The sequence below is a fragment of the Echeneis naucrates genome, chromosome 5 (assembly GCF_900963305.1).
Source record: "Echeneis naucrates chromosome 5, fEcheNa1.1, whole genome shotgun sequence".
Taxonomy (NCBI): domain Eukaryota; kingdom Metazoa; phylum Chordata; class Actinopteri; order Carangiformes; family Echeneidae; genus Echeneis; species Echeneis naucrates.
This window is the reverse complement of record NC_042515.1, coordinates 13,986,283-14,006,864: the sequence shown is the minus strand read 5'-3', so window position 1 is coordinate 14,006,864 and position 20,582 is coordinate 13,986,283. Positions and strand designations below refer to the sequence as shown.

General features: G+C 39.4%; 2 protein-coding genes across 4 annotated transcripts; one reads left to right on the top strand and one right to left on the bottom strand.

Annotated features, from left to right (window-relative positions):
• Positions 1-17: 17 nt before the first annotated feature.
• Positions 18-9,553, bottom strand: os9 (OS9 endoplasmic reticulum lectin). Of its 2 annotated transcripts, XM_029503180.1 has the most exons (15): positions 9,377-9,553; positions 8,811-8,993; positions 8,261-8,324; positions 8,097-8,173; positions 5,639-5,737; positions 5,219-5,420; positions 4,857-5,015; positions 4,604-4,719; positions 3,916-3,976; positions 3,490-3,572; positions 3,188-3,391; positions 2,840-3,041; positions 2,278-2,445; positions 1,667-1,776; positions 18-1,161 (listed from the first exon to the last, which is right to left on the bottom strand). In XM_029503180.1, the coding sequence occupies exons 1-15, from the start codon at positions 9,524-9,526 to the stop codon at positions 1,024-1,026; spliced, it is 2,016 nt and encodes a 671-aa protein (XP_029359040.1). In that variant the 5' UTR covers positions 9,527-9,553; the 3' UTR covers positions 18-1,023. The 2 variants fall into 2 exon arrangements, with proteins under 2 accessions (XP_029359040.1, XP_029359041.1); XM_029503181.1 differs by lacking the exon at positions 2,278-2,445.
• A 531-nt stretch (positions 9,554-10,084) lies between these two features.
• On the top strand, positions 10,085-20,148 carry b4galnt1b (beta-1,4-N-acetyl-galactosaminyl transferase 1b). Of its 2 annotated transcripts, XM_029501963.1 has the most exons (12): positions 10,085-10,420; positions 12,055-12,156; positions 13,398-13,620; positions 13,700-13,876; positions 14,319-14,425; positions 14,608-14,645; positions 14,728-14,908; positions 16,126-16,218; positions 16,391-16,578; positions 16,684-16,824; positions 16,900-17,137; positions 17,966-20,148. In XM_029501963.1, exons 3-12 carry the CDS (start codon positions 13,406-13,408, stop codon positions 18,181-18,183), a joined length of 1,596 nt encoding a protein of 531 aa, XP_029357823.1. In that variant the 5' UTR covers positions 10,085-10,420; positions 12,055-12,156; positions 13,398-13,405; the 3' UTR covers positions 18,184-20,148. The 2 variants fall into 2 exon arrangements, with proteins under 2 accessions (XP_029357823.1, XP_029357824.1); XM_029501964.1 differs by lacking the exons at positions 10,085-10,420; positions 12,055-12,156 and having other exon boundaries at positions 13,395-13,620.
• Positions 20,149-20,582: the final 434 nt, after the last annotated feature.

The window sequence follows — 20,582 nt, the reverse complement described above, 5'->3', positions numbered from 1 at the left end:
TGAACTCTCTGAGAAAACAGTAACAAGATTTTTAAAAACGTATATTTACTCAGGCAACTTAATTTGTGCTATTGTACAACAATCAATTGAAAAACATAATCGTGCAATAATTATGTACAGGTTATGTTCCAAATACCCACAATTATACACAAACTATACAAATTCAGCCCTTTTAATTACAACTCTTAAGAATCCTTTGAGTTTGGTGCTTCATTATTTAGGTAGACTGAACATAACTGACAGCTTTATTGTTTTTCCTCTCACAAGTCAAATTAAATTCACAAATGAAGCATGGGTGAGTTTTGTCAGCAAATAAAAGTACAAAGAAAACAGTTTTTTTTCTCCTACATTCCTGTGAGTGTTTTTCTTATTAATCCCTTTAGTAGCACATTACAACCTGAGGGAAACGCAAAATATTTGTGAAACAATGCCAAAATTAATGTTTCAAAATATGACCTGTCATGCAAAAACATCTCTCTACAACTGCGCTTTCTGATAATATTGTCACCACATACAGTGTCAGACAAGACGGAAATGTGGAAACACTCATCCAGTGTGGCGTCACTTTGACAAACAATTGCAAGTAGTAATTTAGCTGTGAACATACTGCGGACTGTGCAGCAGACTTTAGAACAGAACTGCAAATATTCAGTAAAACTCACTGAAATATTTCTAAAAACGCACATATATCACTTGGCTATTCAAGTCATCTATCAAAACTGAATCCCATTAAAAAGGGGAAAATGCATAACTCCATTTAGCTGCACAAATACAGCTGTCACGTTGCAGTTCTGTCTTGCAACATATAAACGGTGCCTACTAAAGACACATATTGCCTAGTCAAAAATACACGGACAGATTTTCTGAATGTGCCAACAAATGAGCTGATATTATCTGCCAGGTTTCATAGCAATAATCCAACAAAGTGGGGTCTTTTTCAAATTTGCTGCTGCACTTCAGAGTCCCCTTCCTTGCTGGTCTCACAGGAGTCCAGAATCACAAAAGGTGCACTCAATGTACTGCTCATATGTCCACATCATCTGAGTCAGAGGTGCTGGATGACTGGGAGTCCTCCTGGGACTCTTCCCACACAAACCTATAGTTGTTCTCCAGTTCCTGTTGCCTCTTTTGCTCCTTGTAAACTTCTTCGGTGCCTCCAGTCTAGGGGATTAAATGTCTGATGTTATAAAACAACCACAAACTTTGTGATGAAATGATTATTTTGCTTGGGAGGCTATTTATGGGTTTGTGAAAATATTGAGTGGAATACAGATTCTTACACATCTCGCTGATTTTTTAGAAGACACTTGCAAAAGCTACAGCCATACTGCTTGCACAGCGGGTGCTCCCAGTGTCAGACGTGCTCATGAAATTGGGTTCCCATCTTTGTGATTTTTTTTTTTAATTCCCAATGTTTGCCCCCACTTCAAATTGTGAGCTCACACAAAATGTTACAATATACTAGAAATGATGGATCCCTACACAAGAGATAATGTTACGCAACAACTGTTTGTTATACAGGTAGGCAGACACACACACAACCTCGGAGTCAGTCTCATGTGGGCTGAAATCATTTACACAGCAAACATTTCAGCATATGGTAGACAGTATTACAGCTCACCCACATAGACCCCAAAAACAGATAAAAACCTATAATTGAAATTACCAGGAGATTTATGAGGAGTTCTCTGAAGGACTTTGTATCTTCTTCAGTCAGCCACTGATCACCTGCCTCTTCTGCATTCTTCCTTGTCAAGATCTTTACCTCGATTTTACCTGGGAGAAAAAAAAAAAAAAGAAAAATGAAAGAAAAAGGGGCTTTCAAGTGAAGTGTATGTACTTATACGTTGCTCTGAATAAGAAAACTGTACCACATGTTGAAGAAAACATCATAATGAGTAATGGCAGAGACAAAACAGTGGATGGGAAAAAAAAAAAAAACCCAGCAAAAAAAACCCCACACACAAATGACTCCTTTCATTTCTGTCTCTCTGTTAAACAGGCGTTAGTGAAAATACCTAATTTAATGGATTCTTGATTATATGTCATGTTACTACTTTTGGTGTTCAGTACACACATGCAGTCGAATGATTCCAGCATGAAAATTTTGAGCAATGCTTCACGGTACAAGCATAATTCTAATTTTTCAAATCACTGATCATGAAAAAATGTGATCCTTTAGGCAAAGATTAGACTGTAAATATAGAGCAGTGCATTTAAGATACCAAATGGAAAGCGAGAAAAGGCCGTGAGTGTTTTGTAACTCCTCATTCATACCTTCGGCCTTCAGTCCTGCTTTCTCTAGCTGTTCTTTAACCACGTCCTTTATGTGCTGCCACTGTGGATCTCCTTCGCCCATCTCCTGAACTTTGACCTCCCCATCAGGGCTGCTGCCCGTCTTATACTTAGTAATTTTGATCTTAACATGGTCGTCAGCCGCTTGGTCTGGGGTGACGAGACAAAAGAGGGACAAACAAAACAGTTCACCTCAAAATCCATGAAGCAGGGCCACAGGATGGAGGAGGTAAGAGCCAAGAAAATGGAATTCAAAAACTGTCTTATATGTTTTATGTGTTAGAGCCTTGATTTTTTAAGAGGGATCTTAATTGCCTACATTTTGATTAAATTACTTAAAATTACCCAGAAATACATTATAGCAGCAGAGGAAATCCCACTAACTCACCAGAGAAATGTATGAGTATTTGTTTCTACATTAAAATAAGTCCATGTGTGCATCTACTCTGGGATGAGAATGTCATAAAAAGCATTTACTGTAAACATGGATGAAATATGATCATGATGGAGGCAGACGCATTTTAACCACTATAAGGCATGTTACCTGGCTGTTTTGGTGCCAGGCTGTGGCTGCCCCTGGTTGGATCTCTGGCTCTTTGAATTCCTGCTGTTTGCTGTTCTTCGTCCTGGACATCTTTCTCCTCCAAATGGTCGAGTAGCTTGTCAAGCGTTGTCTCCAGTGTCTGTGTTGCTTGAGTGCGATCAAACTCTCCTTTCAGGCCCTCAGTCTCCAATTCTTGCTGGGCCTACAAGACACAGAAAAGCAAATGACATCATAAATCATAATATTTTGTTATGTATAACAGCCACATAAAATTATTTGCATATACATAATTATTCCATATTCTTGTGATAAAATGTTAAAAATCTCATATTATTTGCAGTCTGAAACCTCATTTATGATGTTGTCAAACTCCTTCTGCATTTCTTCCTTTATTTCCTCAATCTTATCAGATGGCACAGAGAGGTCAGCCATCTCATCTTCAAATTCCTGTAATAGGTGTTCATCTTCATCTTTTTCTTCTTCACCACGCTTCCCTGTTTGCCTATCTCTTGCTGTTTCCTCTTCTTCCTGTTTGGCTTGGTTTTGTGCTTTCTAAAAACAAAACAAATCATCAGTAATCTCTTACACTGCAAGGACAAACAATAATAATCCATGTGATTAACAAAACAGGATCACAGCTTTCTTGTTACCTTCCTGTTACTTTCTTTGAGGTGCTGGACAAATTTCATGAGGTCTGCTGGGTCAGTGATGATTTTAAAGTTGAATTTTTCCACTAAAAGAGATTATTTCAAACACTGAGATCATTCATTCACACTGGGCGATGGCACATAACAAAAACAAAACTATCCATAAAGAACTGCCATGAAGTAATAACATGATGCATAGAGTACTTGAAGTACTCTATTTAGACAGCCATTAACTTTAGATTAGACAGTTGACTACTCCAAAATAAAAGACTCTGTGGACCTTGTAATTTTGTTTGGTGCCTGTTTAAAGCAGCAACCAGAAGACATTAAATGAGCTGTTCTGTAAATGGTCAAAATAACCACCAATAGCATCGCCTTCCTTGAGTGTATGTCTGGGCTAGAGAAGCCAAGACTGGCAAATTACATTACCTTCATCACCATGATCAATGATTTCATTGTCTGTAAGTGAGTTGTCATCATCCTCTGCTGCCTGTGAAAAACACCAGTTTAGCGTTGCAAAATGAAAAGACACTGACCGGCGCCCTCTCGTGGACCAATTGGCTATGACTGGAGGGGAATCTTCACTATTTTATTCTACATATTTACATGTGGACAGTTATTATTAAAAGCAGTGAACAGAACATCAATTTAATCAACCTAAAGCACATAAGACTGATAATTTAAGACATTGTAGTGTTGCTAGAATTTGTTAAAACTCAGATCAAATGCATTAGCGTTGGCAGCACAGGTGGTTGAGTGGCTCGCATGCAGGGCACGCATATCGCTGTCTCCTGGGTTAAATTCTGGCCTCGGCCCTGTGCTGCTGGACACGCCCCTCTCTCTCTCTATCCTTTTTTCCTGTTGACCTTTGTTGACTATCCATTTACTAAATAAAATAAAGACATAAAAAGCCCCAAAATTAAAAATAATAAAGTATTAGTGCTTTGATTTTATGGACACAGACATTCTTATTTTAAAACTTGAACACTGCAGTAAACTTGTTTGAATGAAGCAACTCACTTAGTCAGCCTTTTAATTTTAGGTATTTGTACATACAGACGGTCGGTTCATTCATTCGGAGGGTGAGTTAATTCTGAAACATTCAGCGCTTCTATACCTGACTCTCTTGCTGTGACGCAGTTGTTTTTGAACTCCCTGGTTTTGTTACTCCCTCCCAGAAATCCAAATCTTCTGATTCTTCTGTCCCACCATCCTCAGATATATCAGCTGTGTCTGTTTCAAAATAAATGCAGTTGCATCACCCAAGAAAAGCTTTGTGAAATCTACAAGACGTCCAATATTGCACTGACAAGTTTCTATAGTATTTTAAGAGACACATTTCCCTGAAGTTTAAAAATGAAGCGAAAAACCTTTTCTGTCTGAAAGGGCTGAGTCATCGCTGGATGCAGGAGACATATCTTCTGCTGTTACTTCCACTGCTGCTGCATCCGCCCCTTCATTACCAGCCAACATCTCATCAAGGCTCCTCAGCTCCTCGGAGATCTGTTCTACTTTACGCTTTGTGTCCGCTGAGAACAGACATTAAAAACACAGAAGCATGAAAAGAAAGAATGAAAGAAGTGAAATAAGAGTCGTGGCTCTGTATTTCTTATGTTTTTATAATTGGACAAATCAAAATGATATTTTTCAGCTTATATATCATAATTCAAGACCTTCTGTCATGACAATTAGAAAATGCCGCATCTGATCGCCTTCATTTTTATCTACTCACAGACTTGGGCCTTGACATAATCCATGTACTGTTGAGCACTTAGTGCTGGCTGGCACACGATACCCTGGGGCTTGGCAGTGGATGGTGGTCGCAGGAATGGATGCTGGCAGGTGCGACTGGTATGAATTGTCAGCACATACCGGCACGACTGAGGCTCATCCACTCGGGCAATATAGTCACCTGAGCCTTCCTCACACACAAACTAGAAATAATTGAGTTACATTGTCAGGGTGTGTCTAGAACTCATCATTTCAAACAATATATAACCATGCTTCCTTCTAACACCGTCGTACATATTTCTGATTGGAAGAGCAAAAGAGAGACCAAAAGTCAAAAAAGAGGGAGAGGGAGGGGAAAAAAGCTGCCGAAACAATGACCACAGTGTGTGATTCAAATGCCTCCTTTGTTCAAATTCCTCACCCGGACTTCAGTCTCTCTGGGATTTCCATTTATGTCACATTTAGAGCCATTCACATACGTCTGACTGTGGTAGCGCTTCAGTCGGTGCTGTTTGGACGCCTGAAAAATAACCAAAAAAAGATGTTTTACTGCAATTGATTTATAATATTCTTGAACGTAATATTTTTTCTCTATGCGTCTGATGTTTGTGCATGTCTGATTTTGATTTGTTCATTGGAAGTCTATAAATTACCAAAGACCAGGATCAGGCAGTTTGCAAATCCAAGTTTGTATTTAGTCTACAAGCACCAACTAAAATAATACTCTTGTGAAGCTGAACAATATGTTACCTTTATGTTGATACTTTACAAAGGTAGAAATTACAGCAAATATGTGTTGTAGACAGTATTAATGTGATTCAAGATCAGAAATTTGATCACCCCTCTACCAAAGAACTAGGTGTCCCAGTTCCTTTGGTGTTACTGTTTTGTTTTTTTGTTTGTTTCTGTCTTTCTTTCTCTTTCTTTTTTTGGTTTTATTTTGGAGAAGCTGAATGCAGGTATCTGTTTATTGAAACACATTTGGGCCCAGCCTGCAGTTTAAGACCATTCCCATTCAGTCCAGGACCCATATCTGCTCCCGGTCAGCATCAACTGCTTCCTCACTCCTGGCAGACCAGATAGCAGAAGTCATTTAGCTACAATCACCCTCAACCTTTTGTCGTCCAGTCATTGAGCTGGGTTGTGGAAGGAGATATCCCACTGTTTCACCACTTGACAGACTGACACATAATTTTGCCACGATTTTTGGTTAAATATATTGAGTTATCGTGATAAAACGATATCTTCCCTGGCTTCACCACTGTATCTGGTTGAATCAAGTTAGATGTGAAAAACATATTTCACCTTACCTCTGACAGTGTTTATAGTTCACACCCACTGTTCTCAGTTGGTGGAGGTCGTTGTAGGCAGTTGGTATAAATATTTTCTTACAGCTAATATCTTGGTAACAATTGGTTTGTCTGGTTAAACCCACTCTAATCTAATCATAGATCACAACTCACAGGAAAAAAAAGAAAAAAAAAGAAAAACAGCAACCAGTGACTATGAGCAAAAGCCATGTGCCTTTTTTGAGAAACTTGACATTGTGGTTAATTGTGTCTTATTTGCATAAGATATCACTGCCAGAGGATAAATGGAAAAAAGCCAACAGAAATAATTATTCATCCTATGATTGAGTACATTACTATCTCTGGCTGAGACGGTCTTGTGCATTCTGAAATAGATATACAATCGCTGGCCGCTTTATTAGCTAAATTTTGCTAGTAAAAGGTTGCCTTCGGAACTGCCTTAATTCTTCGTGGCAAACTTTCAACAGTGTGTTGGAAACATTCCTCAGAGATTTCGGTCTATATTGACATGATAGTATCATGCAGTTGCTGCAGATTTGTCGGCTGCACATCTATGATGCAAATCTCCCATTCCACCACATCCCAAAGGCGTTCTATTGGATTGCGATCTGGTGACTGTGGAGGTCATTGGAGTACAGTGAACTCATTGTCATGTTCCAGAACCCAGTTTGAGATGATATGAGCTTTGTAACATGGTGCATTATCCTGCTGGAAGTATCCATCAGAAGACGGGTACACTGTGGTCATAAAGGGATGAACATGGTCAGCAACAGCACTCAGGTAGGCTGCGGTGTTTAAACAATGCTCAATTGGTGCTAAGGGGCCCAAAGTGTGCCAAGAAAATCTCCCCCACACCATTACACCACCACCACCACCACCAGCCTGAGCCATTGATATGAGGCAGGATGGATCCATGCTAATGATGATCCATGATGGTTGTGTGTGAAAATTCCAGTAGATCAGAAGCTTCTAAATACTAAATACTAAATTACATGTTCAAAGTCCCTTAAATCCCCTTTCTTCCCCATTATGATGCTTGGTTTGAACTTCAGCAAGTTGTCTTGACCACGTCTACATGCCTAAATGCAATGAGTTGCAAGCATGCAATTAGCTATTTGTGTTAACAAGCAATTTAACAGGTGTAACTAATAAAGTGGCCGGTGAGTTTGCATCGTTCTGTATTTTTTTTTTTTTTACTAAAACTGTATTCTTACCTTATTCTTTTTAAAAGCAAAGCATACGAAGATGCACGGCAAAACTTTTGTGTTTTATTTTATCTTTATCTCTTTGCACCGAGACTAACTGTTGTTGTTATTCCTATGGATGACATAACTAAATCTCAGCAAATAGTGGGGACAAGTAGAAATGGAAACATATTTCTTTAGAGAGGGTAATTCAAATTATAGTTATCTCATATGTTGAGCTATGCTGGGGTTGATTGGACTTTAAATTGCCCACTGCCACTTGCAACTACACAATTTAATTTTACAAAATTAGATTTTCTGACATTTTAATGCATATAATTCTGATATTTAAGAAAAAGCAGCCACAAAATTGAGTGAACTTTACCTTTGCTGTTTCATTGCTCCAATCAAACTCAGACGCATAGTAACCAAGAAACAGAACGTCTCCTTTGATTTCTGTGTCTGAAGAGGGAAAAAACAATATTAATCAAATTTAAATGATCTCTTACAGAATTTCTGATAAACCACATAGATTGAAATTACACTCACCTTCTAAGTGGTACTGTCTGATATGCTGACCATGACAGAACTCATATGTCCACCAGTCCTTTGTCTGCATGGACAGAAAACAAAGATTTACTTTAATGCTCATTTTCTTATCTACATCTGATACCTCATCACCTGGTAAAATTCTACTCTTTCAAGCAATACATACAGGGATAATATAATCATACTGATATTATATATTGTGGCTTGGGGGATTAGGAATCATTTACGCTTTTTGTGTAGGTGTGTGCATACCATATTTGCCTTTACACAATTTAGTGACAGATAAGAATCCTTTCTTAGTCTTTGCTGCTGTAATGTAATATTCCCCTACTGAGGGACTAATAAATGATTATCTTATCTCTGATTGGGTAAATTTGCATGTTACAACAGCATCAGACATGTAAAAAATAGGTACCACAAGATGTGTCCAGTGTGATGCAGTTTTAAGTTCCAAAAACTTGTCAAAAAAGTGTCTTAAGGTGCAAATTTAAGTTTTGTCAGTTCCTGTATTTGACTTAAACACCTTGCTGGCATACAAACAAGTAACAACCTTCACTAGACACGGGGCATCATGCATTGGAGTGAGCAGGTCTGGGATGTCTGGTCCATTATACCCCTCTGTGTCTGGCTCGGAGGCAGGATCCTGATGAAACCGGACAGCCAGGGCTGGAAGTCTGCACTCATACAGTTGCTTGTACTTACTGGACACCATCATCACCTCCTCTGTTTTGGTCTACAGGAGAGAGACATACAGTCGTGTAAATTGCAGTATCTCGAAAAGTGAACACTGGCAGCAGCATGCTTTTTAAGTACTTGATCTTGATATTATAGTTGTGGTTAGCTACTTTTCATGTGAGGGCAGGTAAAGACGCTGTGGTTGTGTTGACAGCTGTCAGCAGGGACTGCTGCGTAACATCACATTTAAAGCTTCAACCTGTAACCTACAACCATGGCATCTTTAAACGTCAACAGCATCCGGATGTTACACCAAAGTTACTTTCTGTTTGAGTTTAAAGAGAGGCTGGTTATCTGCTTTTAACGGTATTTAGTGCTAGCTTACTTTCTTGCTAGCAGGCTAATGGTTTAGCTGACCCGAAGCCCTCCTCCCCGACTCACCTGGCCCAGGATAACGGGGTCCGACAGGATCTGGATTCCATATTTCATCTCGTTCAGCTCCTCCAAGTTCAAGAAGGCGGGAACACAGAGGGGGCATATGAACAGGAAAACGCAGAGTCTCCCCAGCCACCGTACCGAGGACACAGCCATGATGATCGACTCTCCTCTCAGCCCCGTTCGTCTGACAACAACGTTACACGGCGGCCTGACATGGTGGCCCCTGATTGGTCGAGAGGACCCGTCCTGTCCTGTCATTGGCCAGTCGTTGTGTCTGTCAACGCGTCTCCACCTCTGTAGGTTGGTTAGTTTATGACACCGGCGCACGGTGAAGGGGCGGCGCCTTAACCTCGGTAATATCGAGCATTATCGTAAAACCAGGTACATGTGCGCTTTCCAAGTTTGTGTATCAGCAAATGAAACACACCCTTCGGGTTGACCGAAGGATGGATGACACTCACCGGAGCCCTAATTGGTTAAATTATTATGATGCAGGTTATTTTAAGCTCATGTTGGTGGACAGAAAGTCGGAAACGAGAATGCAAAGTGCGTGATTTGTGATTAGGTTCAATACCTGAACATCCTGAAAATCACGCTTTCGCACATTCCCCAACACACAGTCAGACGTAGGACACACACACACACACACACACACACATACGCACGCACAGACGATAAGTGCGTACGTGCACAAGCTGCAGTCCACTTACACACACGCACACTTTTGCATGTGAACAGATTTGGGACATCGTTTAAATGACTTCTTTGCTCCGGCCCGCTGCGGTCCGCCTCTGAGCGCAGTGACTGACCGCACGGTGCGGGGCTGGGATGCGGTGCTCGGTCCGCTGAGCCGCCCGCAGCAGCTGCAGGGGCAGCGCCCCCTCCAACACTGCTGCGATGTGTGGCCGCCCTATTTGTTTCCCGGCCGAAGCGTTTGTCCACATCTAATCCCATTTCCAAGACCGCCGGGGAACACATTCATCAGGGAGGGCGACCTCCTGGCAGGCGGGAGGTGAGGCAGTTTACGGTGTGCGTCTTTGGACTAAGGTGAGCTTTCTTCTTATCATTTGACTGGCCCGTTATTGTAGCGGTCCTATGGCTGCTTCTTCCAAACGTTTTTAGCATGTGGAAACATTTAAAGATTTCGACATCAGGCAAAACGTCAGAAGAAAAGAAAGGCGTGGAATACATTTGAAGCCATCTGGTGATAAAAATGACGGGATGAGACGGTGAGGGTTAGGGTTTGTCTTTGGGTCAAACGCATTTCAACGCGTCAGGGATGTAATCGGAAGAAATCTGAAGATATGTGAGCTTTATCATTTTTTCCCCCAGCTTTCTTGTTCAGGTAGGGCAATAGGCCTGTTCATTGGAGCCAATTGTATATTCACCCAGGCCTCGGATGCTGCACACACGATCACGTTAATTTTCCTTTGGTTTGAGCATTTTGGCTCAAACAACGGGGAGGAGGATAGATTATGCCAATGCAACACAAACGACAACTTGGTCTTTTGAAAGGACCGATGTCTGTATCTACAGTATGTCCCCGGGTTGATTCAGCAAGCTCACAGCAACACAATCAGTGCTAATACATGGGAATTTACAAATGGGAAGAGGTAAAACAACATTGTAATGGCATTAATTATTATGATTATTGTGACTACGCGCAAGGAAGATTTTCTGTATTAGCGTTTTCACAAAACGTATGAATACAAATAGTTAGCTAGTAAGCAGTTAGTTAGTTAGAAAATGGTGTCGTTAAAACTAGTAGAATTAAGTCATTTTATTTTGTGTTCTCTTTCTGTATTTCTGTGTTCAATGTTTCTACACCCAAAGTATTAAAAGGTATTAGTCAACTATCATTACCTACAGGAAGATACAGGCCCACAATCGAAATAATTAGCTTATTAAAAGAAAAAACATATATGTTTTAAATATAGTCATACAAATAATCTTATCGTATTTTATCTCACTAAAGCAAAAGGAGAAAACATAACTCTACTTTCTGTCTATGCCATGGTAGATGTAACACCCTTTTAAGAGTTTGTTAACATTTTAGCTTCGCAATGAAAATCTTTTCTTTGGTTTCACAAAATCAACTAAAACCAACAAACAGATGTGCCATCTTATTAGTGGGGGTAACATCTACAGTAACACTTCTCACATCACATCAAATAGTAAAGTCTCTGAACAGGAGTCCTTACTATCGGTGATGTTAGGAACTCAACCCTAATGGAGATAGATTCAGCACATTCAGCTCATATATTCAGTAAATAACTGATATATCTTAACAGTCTCTGTATATAGCCTACGTTTCCCATAGAACAAAACGTTCAAGATTTTTTAATGGTAAAAGGGAAACTTTCTAAATGCTAACCAGCTGACTGACCACTCATTGCTGAGCCAACCCATCTTTCCTGCATTGATTGTTTGCAGTAAATGCTGTATTGGTGGCTTCCAAATCCGGTATGGTTTCCCCTGGTGGCTCTGAAACCACACAAGCAGCTGATGAAGCAGCATGTGGATGCTTGAAAGTGTTTTTATGGGATTATGCCATTGCATTGTACAGACTTTAAACTAACCTGTGATGTTGTGATATTTTTGTTTGTCTGTTTTTATTTATGTATGTTTTGGTTTGGTTTTTTGGGTTTTGTTGTTGTTGTTTTTTTTCTTATTTTTTCCAGATGGGGAAGCTGCTCTGTCATTTCTGTGGTTATGTACATAGTTTCTGGAGATGCAGCTGCCAAAAGACAATGAGTTCTCACTGACTGGATTGAGGTAGTTGGGTATGTTTACTTCTACATTTTTAAACATGCAGGCATTAAAAAACTAAAGAATTTGTCTGAGGGATTCTTGGCCATTCACATCAATTACAGAAAAAATTAAAATAAAAATGTAATGTATTTATATTTGACGTGATTATAAATTGTAGCAGAAAGAACTAATCCCAGAGGGAGAGCCAATGATAATCTACTGTATGTATATATACATACATGGCATCACAACATGAGCACTGAGAAATTTGGTCATGAATGAAAATATAATAACTTAGAATCTCTCAAATAACCAGAGACTTTATGTTTGTGTAACAACAAAACAAAAAGGAGTATTGTTTGACCAATGGCTCTTTTTATTTCTTTGTTTATTTTGGAATAAATATAATTGCATGAGCAAATTAAATTATAACTGTAGTGTTGGAATCCGCTTTGCTGAGGGAAACAAGACGGATGAATTCCACATGACATGAATTCCACATAACAAACTACAAACTGGCAGACCAAACAATTAGCATCTTTCAGGATGTAGATTGGATCTCACAAACACACCACACTCATTATTTATTTATTTATTTATTTTTTTAATCACAGCTGCAAGGAAACGGAAAGTTGTTAGATGTTTAACCATCTGCTGAGAGCATATCTAGCATAGATATAGAGGGGAAAGGTACTTCCTGCAGCTGAAACTCTTTTTTTTTTTTTTTTATCTGTAGATTTTATACTTTGACACTGGGATAGCAGATTTGAAACTTCATTTTGCTAAACCAGTCAAGCACCAACATGCTTTTGTTTTATTCCTGGTACCGTGATGATTACTCTGCCTGAGCCTGTGTAAAATCAGTTATGGCAATTTCTAGTTGTTGCCGTTCTGACCACAATCAATGCCAGACCAACATTTATGAGCCACATAATAAATGTTTCCATGCACATGCCTGTCGCACCACTATGTGGATCTGAAGTACACTCTAAAGCTGATGGTTTACAGATTGGGTTTTTACAAGTCAATTGTAAATACTATGCCCATATATGTGATGAGGGACAAAATCAACAGTCCTTGTTCAGTGTTGTTTGTCATTAGTCAAATCAAAGTGAAAGTCCATTAAGGGCACAGCCATTTTGGCATGAAATTTCTTGTTCAGTCACCCCTGACAGTGATTATGTGCCAGACGAGGAACAATAGTAATACAGAATTATGAGGCTAACATGTGTGCATGGTATTATGAGAAACTTACTGTGCTTGTCTGTGTCAGGTTCCAGGATGCGCTCCCTGAGGAAGACAGTGCTGCTTGCCATTCTGGTGTCTGTGGTGCTGGTGTTGGCTCTTCTCCATTCATGGCCCACGCGGGCCAACACAACAGTGGATGTGTGGCAAAGACCAGGGCCCATAGTGGAGAGACACCTGGAGGAGAGGCTGCCACAACCAGACCACCAATTAAGCAATATCCCCTTTCATGTGAGGGACAGTGTGGCAAGGTAAATGTTAACAAAGAACATTTCATTCAATTCAGCAGACCTGAGCTCAAAGCCTTGTATACGTGTGTCTCCTATGTAGTTTATTGGCACGTAATGGGTGCGTATGTGAGGGAGAGACTGGAGGAGTGAACCTTCCCTTCACCCAACTTTTATTCCCACGAGTGTCAGCACATCCGCTGCACACTGCTTTCAAGGCCTCTGAGCTGGAGGAAATGAAGAGGAGACGGTCCAAAGAGTACAAGAGTTTCCAAAAGAGGTAATCAGAAACATTGTCAGACATTGTCAGGATAATGAAGCTTCTAGACTGAGTGTCAGTCACCTCTGGATCATTTCAAAGATCAAGGCCACTCTGACACCATGTCTGAAATACCATGGCTTTTGGCATTTCCTTTGGTATCACTGGAAATTAAATATGCTGCCTTTATCACAACCACACATGACTGTGATGCTATCGCAAAGCTTTTCATTTCCTTCTACACAATCTTTTGTGTTTATCAAGAGCAAAATCCTAAAATGGCAAGCTCTATTATTATTAGCTAATATGCTGTTCATTCCCTCGTCTTTCCTGTCTGTTTATATTTTCATATGTGTGAATTACTGAGTTTAAGCACTTTTATCCATTTATTCTGTTATAGTTTATGCAAATGGCTGTAGGTAGCTACAGCATGCATCTTCCTGATGTGAACTCTTACCCTCAGGTCACAGACACCTGTAGATGTCCTCATTGTTGCTGAGGCCAACAGTCCCTTACAGTATCCAACACAGGGGGTGGAGGTCCGGCCCCTGAAAACAATCATCATTCCAGGTCAGATTTACAATAAAGAGCGCACAAAACATTTGTGAAACAGTTAGTACCACTGCTAAGGATGCATTATTAATGAGTTACTTTAAAATAACTTCATCAATCAATTTATGTGCCTTCAAACTGACTGATATTGAAAAACCTTTGTGGGCAAATGTTGTTTGATTATTTCCATGTGCTTTCAGGCTTGGCCTTACACGACCTTCCCAGAAAGCATTACTCAGTAAGTATCTCAGTATTTCTCAATGTTTTTTATATATTCTGTATATAATTAGCGTAATCCAGCGCCTTCCTCCTCACCGCAGATTAACATCACTGCCACACTGGGGACGCTGAACGTGGCAGCTGAGGTAGATGGGGTAAAACTCAAAGGGGACGGTGAGATGCACATTACTCTGTCCAGCCACCTGCTGCTGAACTTGAACCGACAGCTGCAGTTTGTCACATACACAAACACGCTGTTTCACCCCAGCACAGCTGATACAGGTGAGGACTCCAACAAAATTATCTTCTTTGAGCGAGTGGTACAGGTTCAATGACAGAAAAATGCTTGGAAATAAACCATCACAGATGAATAGGTGCTAAATTAATGTTTCTAATCTAACTTAACATAAGATCATCCTTATACCCACTTTTTCACCACTTTGCAAAATAATTTAATTCATACACCTCCTCTTATATTTCATGCTTTTTCACTAATAAGAAAATCAAATGTCAGCAGCAGAGACTCTTGATAGGCCTGAGAGATGGAATGCAGTTTGAAGATAAAACCTACATTAGTAGATACAGGCACTCTTAGCCCGCTCTCAGTCTCTTATCTTTAGAATTAGGATTGCTGTGTTTTCTACAAACATTTATAACTCATCTGTGTTGAAGATAAGCATTCATTGTTGTATGGATTCATTTCTGTATGTTTCAGTGAGAAATCTAATATGTCAGAAAAAATACCGCAGTGAGATAAGGTGGAACAGGAACAGTGGTTGCTAAGTAACAGACTTAACGTTTTGTGAGCGAAACTAAATTGGGAAAACCTGTTCATTTCTTTGTATCACTTATGACTAAAGTTCTCTGTAATAAGATTTCTGTAGTAAGACCTCAGGTCAAGAAACCATCAGATACATAAGCCCCCCGCCCAAAAAAAAAACAAAACAAAAAAAAAAAAAAAAAACCCTGCAGATAAAACAAACAAACAAACATAAAGTGTGATCGTGTATTTTGTTACTTTTGCACAGAACCAGGCAAGAATGTATCCTGGTTGGAGTATCATATTTACTCTGAGCCATGACAAAGAGATCAACTTTCTCAATCTCAGCAAGTAAATGAAGAAGCATTTCTCCAAAAATGTTAAACTAGTCTTTCTTTTTAACGAGCCGGGAAACTGAACAGGAGGCAGTTTGTTTTGCTTTAACAGAGAAATCACATTGTCTAATGGGGACAAAGCCTGCTGACTGGCAATAAACAAGGACCAAATTAGTTAATGTTTCTATGAATAATTTACCAGCCTCTTATCTGAATATGGTAAATATTCACTGTAGTATTACTCTTCTGTGGTAAGTACATAAATGATACAGGCTATGATTAGGTTTATGATGATATACACAATTTAGTCTGTCCTACTCCTAAAAGCATGTAGACCGAACAGGAGTTAATAAGTCTCACTAAGATACTGTGACATTAAACATATTTGTTGCTGTGTCCTTTAGTGCAGTTTGAGACACAGGGGCATCAAGCTGTCTTCACTATCAAGATCCGTCACGGTGTAACACCCAAACTGTACAACACAGGATCCAAAGGAGGTAGTTCAACACCGGTGTATTTATGAAGTCCATAAATGTCAAACATGCTACTTTTTAAGTTGCGCAATTTTTGAATGCATTATTATTATTATTATTTGTATTCTATTTATTCTGTCATAAGATTTCTAATGATTGCTAAAAAGTGAAATTTCCTGTTGTTCTTTCTCCACAGGCTATAATATTAGTGCCCTTGTTACCATAGCTACAAAGACTTTCTTGCGTTATGATAAACTTCAAGATCTTATCGACAGCATCAGAAAATACTATCCCACTGTCACCATAGTTATTGCTGATGACAGTGAAAATCCAAAAGCCATCTCTGGGCCTTATATTGAACACTATGTCATGCCTTTTGGTAAGGTAAGGAAGGTCAGAGGACACATACTGATAGATATCTTTTAATTTGACACTTGCGCTGTCACTGTTGATGTCTCTGGAGCTCAGGCCCAATGTCATGTGTTGTAGGGTTGGTTTGCTGGACGAAATCTGGCCATTTCCCAGGTGACCACAAAGTATGTGTTATGGGTGGATGATGACTTCATTTTCACAGCCAACACAAAACTGGAAAAGCTTGTGGATGTTTTAGAGAGGACCACTCTGGACCTGGTGAGGAAAAGACATCTCGGTCAGGTGTTGCGGACATGTCCTGCAGAGTGACTCATTCTGTGTGCTTGTGTCCAGGTGGGCGGCGCAGTGAGGGAGGCCACGGGATATACTGCCACCTACAGACAGACCATCTCCATAGAGCCCGGGGAAGAGGATGGTGACTGTTTACACATGCGGAGAGGATTTCATCACATCATCCAAGGCTTCCCTAACTGTGTTGTCACTGATGGGGTCATTAACTTCTTTCTGGCTCGTACTGACAAAGTCCAGCAGGTCGGTTTTGACCCACGCCTCGCCAGAGTAGCTCACCTGGGTGAGTACACTGAAAATAACACAGAAACATTTCTCGTCTCTCAAACTAACTTTGTCAACTATAACCATTAAGCATTCAGTGCCAAACCTCAAACAAACATTTCCAGTAGGAACTGTCGTCTTCACAGCAAATTATGTTTGTAACTGTGACCCAAATGAAGATCAAATCACATTTTATGGCGCATCAATGAAGAAAACAGGATATCGCACAGTTTGTTGCTGCTGTAGTTATATAAAATGGGATGAAATTAGGACACACATAATCTTTTCTTAGCACATAAAACTAGAGGTGAATAATGTTTGTTTCCATCAAAAGGTCTCCCTAATAGTAAACTAAGCATCAGAGAAACTTACACAGACTTGAAAGTACAACTTGATAATCATCAGTGCACACTTCACAGTGAAGTAGATTACAGTCATTCATTAATCCACAGTTACTGAGATAGTATCATATCACTATCATTTCACAGAATTATTTTGTGCCAGGAGCCCAGAGTCATTCAATGACACATCCATATTATTAGAATTCATTTAACTCAACTTTTAATCTGACATCTTTCTATATTAAGGTTGTTAAAATCATCTTATTTCACTATGTCTGTAACCTGTTTTTATGTCTGCACAGTCGCATCAAAGGGAAAAATCTCTGACATATTGTGCACAATATTTATTTGATATCTTACTGTATTTTTTGTGCATGACAAATCTGGCATTTTTTGAAAACCTTCCACAGAAGTTTAGAAGACAGTTTTGCAGGTTGGAATAAAGTTGAGTTCGGGTACTGTGACTTTTGTAATGCTTCTGACTGAATTGTGACCTTGTTTTTCAGAGTTTTTCATTGATGGTCTGGGATCTCTCCATGTGGGCTCTTGTGATGATGTCATTATCAATCACGCAACCAAAATCAGACTTCCCTGGGTCAGCCAATCAGAGAGCGACAAGACTTATGCCAAGTTTCGTTACCCATCAGCCTCCTCTGACGCCGCCCACACAAAAAATGGTCTCCTGTTCTTCAAGAACCGATTTCAGTGTTTGACTCACAATTAGTTCGTCCTCTCCTCTTCATCCTTTGGTTTCTCTGCTCTTTCTGACTTGTCAAAGACGTTCTCCTCTACTGTGCCCCATCAAACAAGATTTCAGACAAAGTCCTTTCTTTGGCTTCACCACCAAGAAGATGTGCTGTTACAGCAGTAGTATAGTCAGTGCCAGTGCCCAGCTCCGCAGTGAGCTAAGTTCTTTTACACAACTGTCATAACAAGCATATCATTTTGTTTACACAGTTAAACTACATCTTGATCTTAATGTAGTCAAGGTTATAATGGTATTCTGGTATGTGCTTGTCAAATCTTATCTGACTATTGTTCTTGCAAAGAGATCAAAGACAGCTTCAGGAAAAACCACCAGGTAGCATCTCTATCTGAGTCACTTCATCGCCAGCTTATTCTGATGTGAGCAGAGATAAATGTCCTCCATCAATTTGCACTATCCCAACCAAACAGAAAACCTGCTCACAAAAGCAATAGTGACCCAGTGAATCTGAAAAACAGTGAGGATGACAAAGACACATCTCAGAAAGTGACAATCCTGTAGACTGAGTCTACGGAGACCAATGCCACATGAAGAACGCATTCAAAACTTTTTATGTGTGGTACTCGTTACTGGCTGGTGGTGCTGGTTGTGACTGCCTTTGGATTATTTTTCTGTTGAAGTTATTGTTTTGCTACGTTTGCTACCTTAGCCAGAATCCTCTGAGTGATTTGTGAGCAATTAATTACGTGCAAGGAGAAGAAACCTTCAGTCCCACCTGGTCCTCACCTCATCTGGGAGCAGCTCTGATTCTGCCCTCTGCTGTCTGGGACTATGTTGAAGGAGACTCTGAAGGAAAGGCGCATTTCTGTCTTGTGCACGGCGATAACTACTAATGAAAGAGATTGCATCTTAACATGCTGCCTAAAAGAATGGATGAACCAAAGTGCATGTTTATTTTCTGTCATTATAAAACAAGAGAAGAGTTTGAAAAAACAAGTAATAATGAAAGTTTGATGATGATTTGACACATTGAAACACAGTTTGCGTTATCATAGCATGAGAGGAGACTGTGAGAAGTGACCCCTAGTTCAATGAAAGGTCAATAACTAGGTCAATGAAACCAGGTGAGACTGTGATGCGCCAAGGCTGAATAATCCTGCTTCTATACCAAGGCAGAGTTAGCGTGTCATAGACCGTGATGCACTCATGCCTGAAGTGATGATGCTGTTCTTTTATATAATGGCCTTTAGATGGTGCCCTTGTGTCATGATATTGTTTCTGAATAACTCAAATAAGTTTTTAACAGCCATTTGTTATTAGCAAAAGGGGTGCCAGAGATTTGTAAAGTAATTTTTTTTTTAAATCTCAAAAGTAATATTTTAAACCTTGTGCAACATTCTTTCCTGTTACATATTTTTTTTTCTTCAAATGTAATATGTCTGTTAACAGGAGCAAAAAAACTTCATCAGTGAAACTGTAAGACAAATTTTGTGTAATTGCGTGCTGAAAGATTTGTCTGTGTTAACAGATCTATATCTTAATTTCCTTTAACAGTGACTTTCATGTCAACACATACATTTAACTTGCCTGCATCACCCAAGTAACACTAATGTCTTCTCAACGTGGCATATTTTTATTTTATGTATTTCACATGTTGACATATTAAAATGTCTGTGAAAATAATTATGGAATTTCCAAAATATCATCTGCAGTTTTTCAAGGGCGGGAAGGTGAAAACTGAGGGTTCAAGTGTAAATTATGTTGAACTGTCCCACAAAATATGAGGCTTTTAATATAAAACACCATGTTGAAACGCCAGTTTTCATTTTTATTTTGCTAATCTGATGTTGACTTGGTTTTGGCTGTTTCTTCATTTCTGTCAGTAGCTTTTAAAATTACTCCTAAATGTCGGACTATGACTGCTTCACAAATGTTCAGTTCATATTTCACATTTACTATTTGAATTAAATATAATTTGGTATATGTTTTTATCCAGTTCAGTAGTTTGTGTCTACATCATAAAGTCTTGGATATGATTTGCTGTATTGGTTCATTATGTGACTATAGTCACACAATATCCTGTTGCTTACCAACAGTACGTGTTTCTTTCTGATGATTAGGAAAGCAAAGAAGCAAATTAAAGCAGATATAGTCTCATACTGCTGGATGATACAATACTAACAAAGGCAGAACTTCACTGTTAATTGAGACTAATGCACAACAGCATCAGTTTTATGGGACCTCATTTACTGATGAGGAATCAATTAACTACTATTAGTTTTCTCAGCTCATTGGGGTAGTGACAGGCGATGAGTGCAGATATATTGGATACTATCTAATTATGTAAAAATGCCAAACAGCCTACAAACACATTTCCTGCTGCAAGATTTTAAGAGTATGTGTGTCCACAACACAGC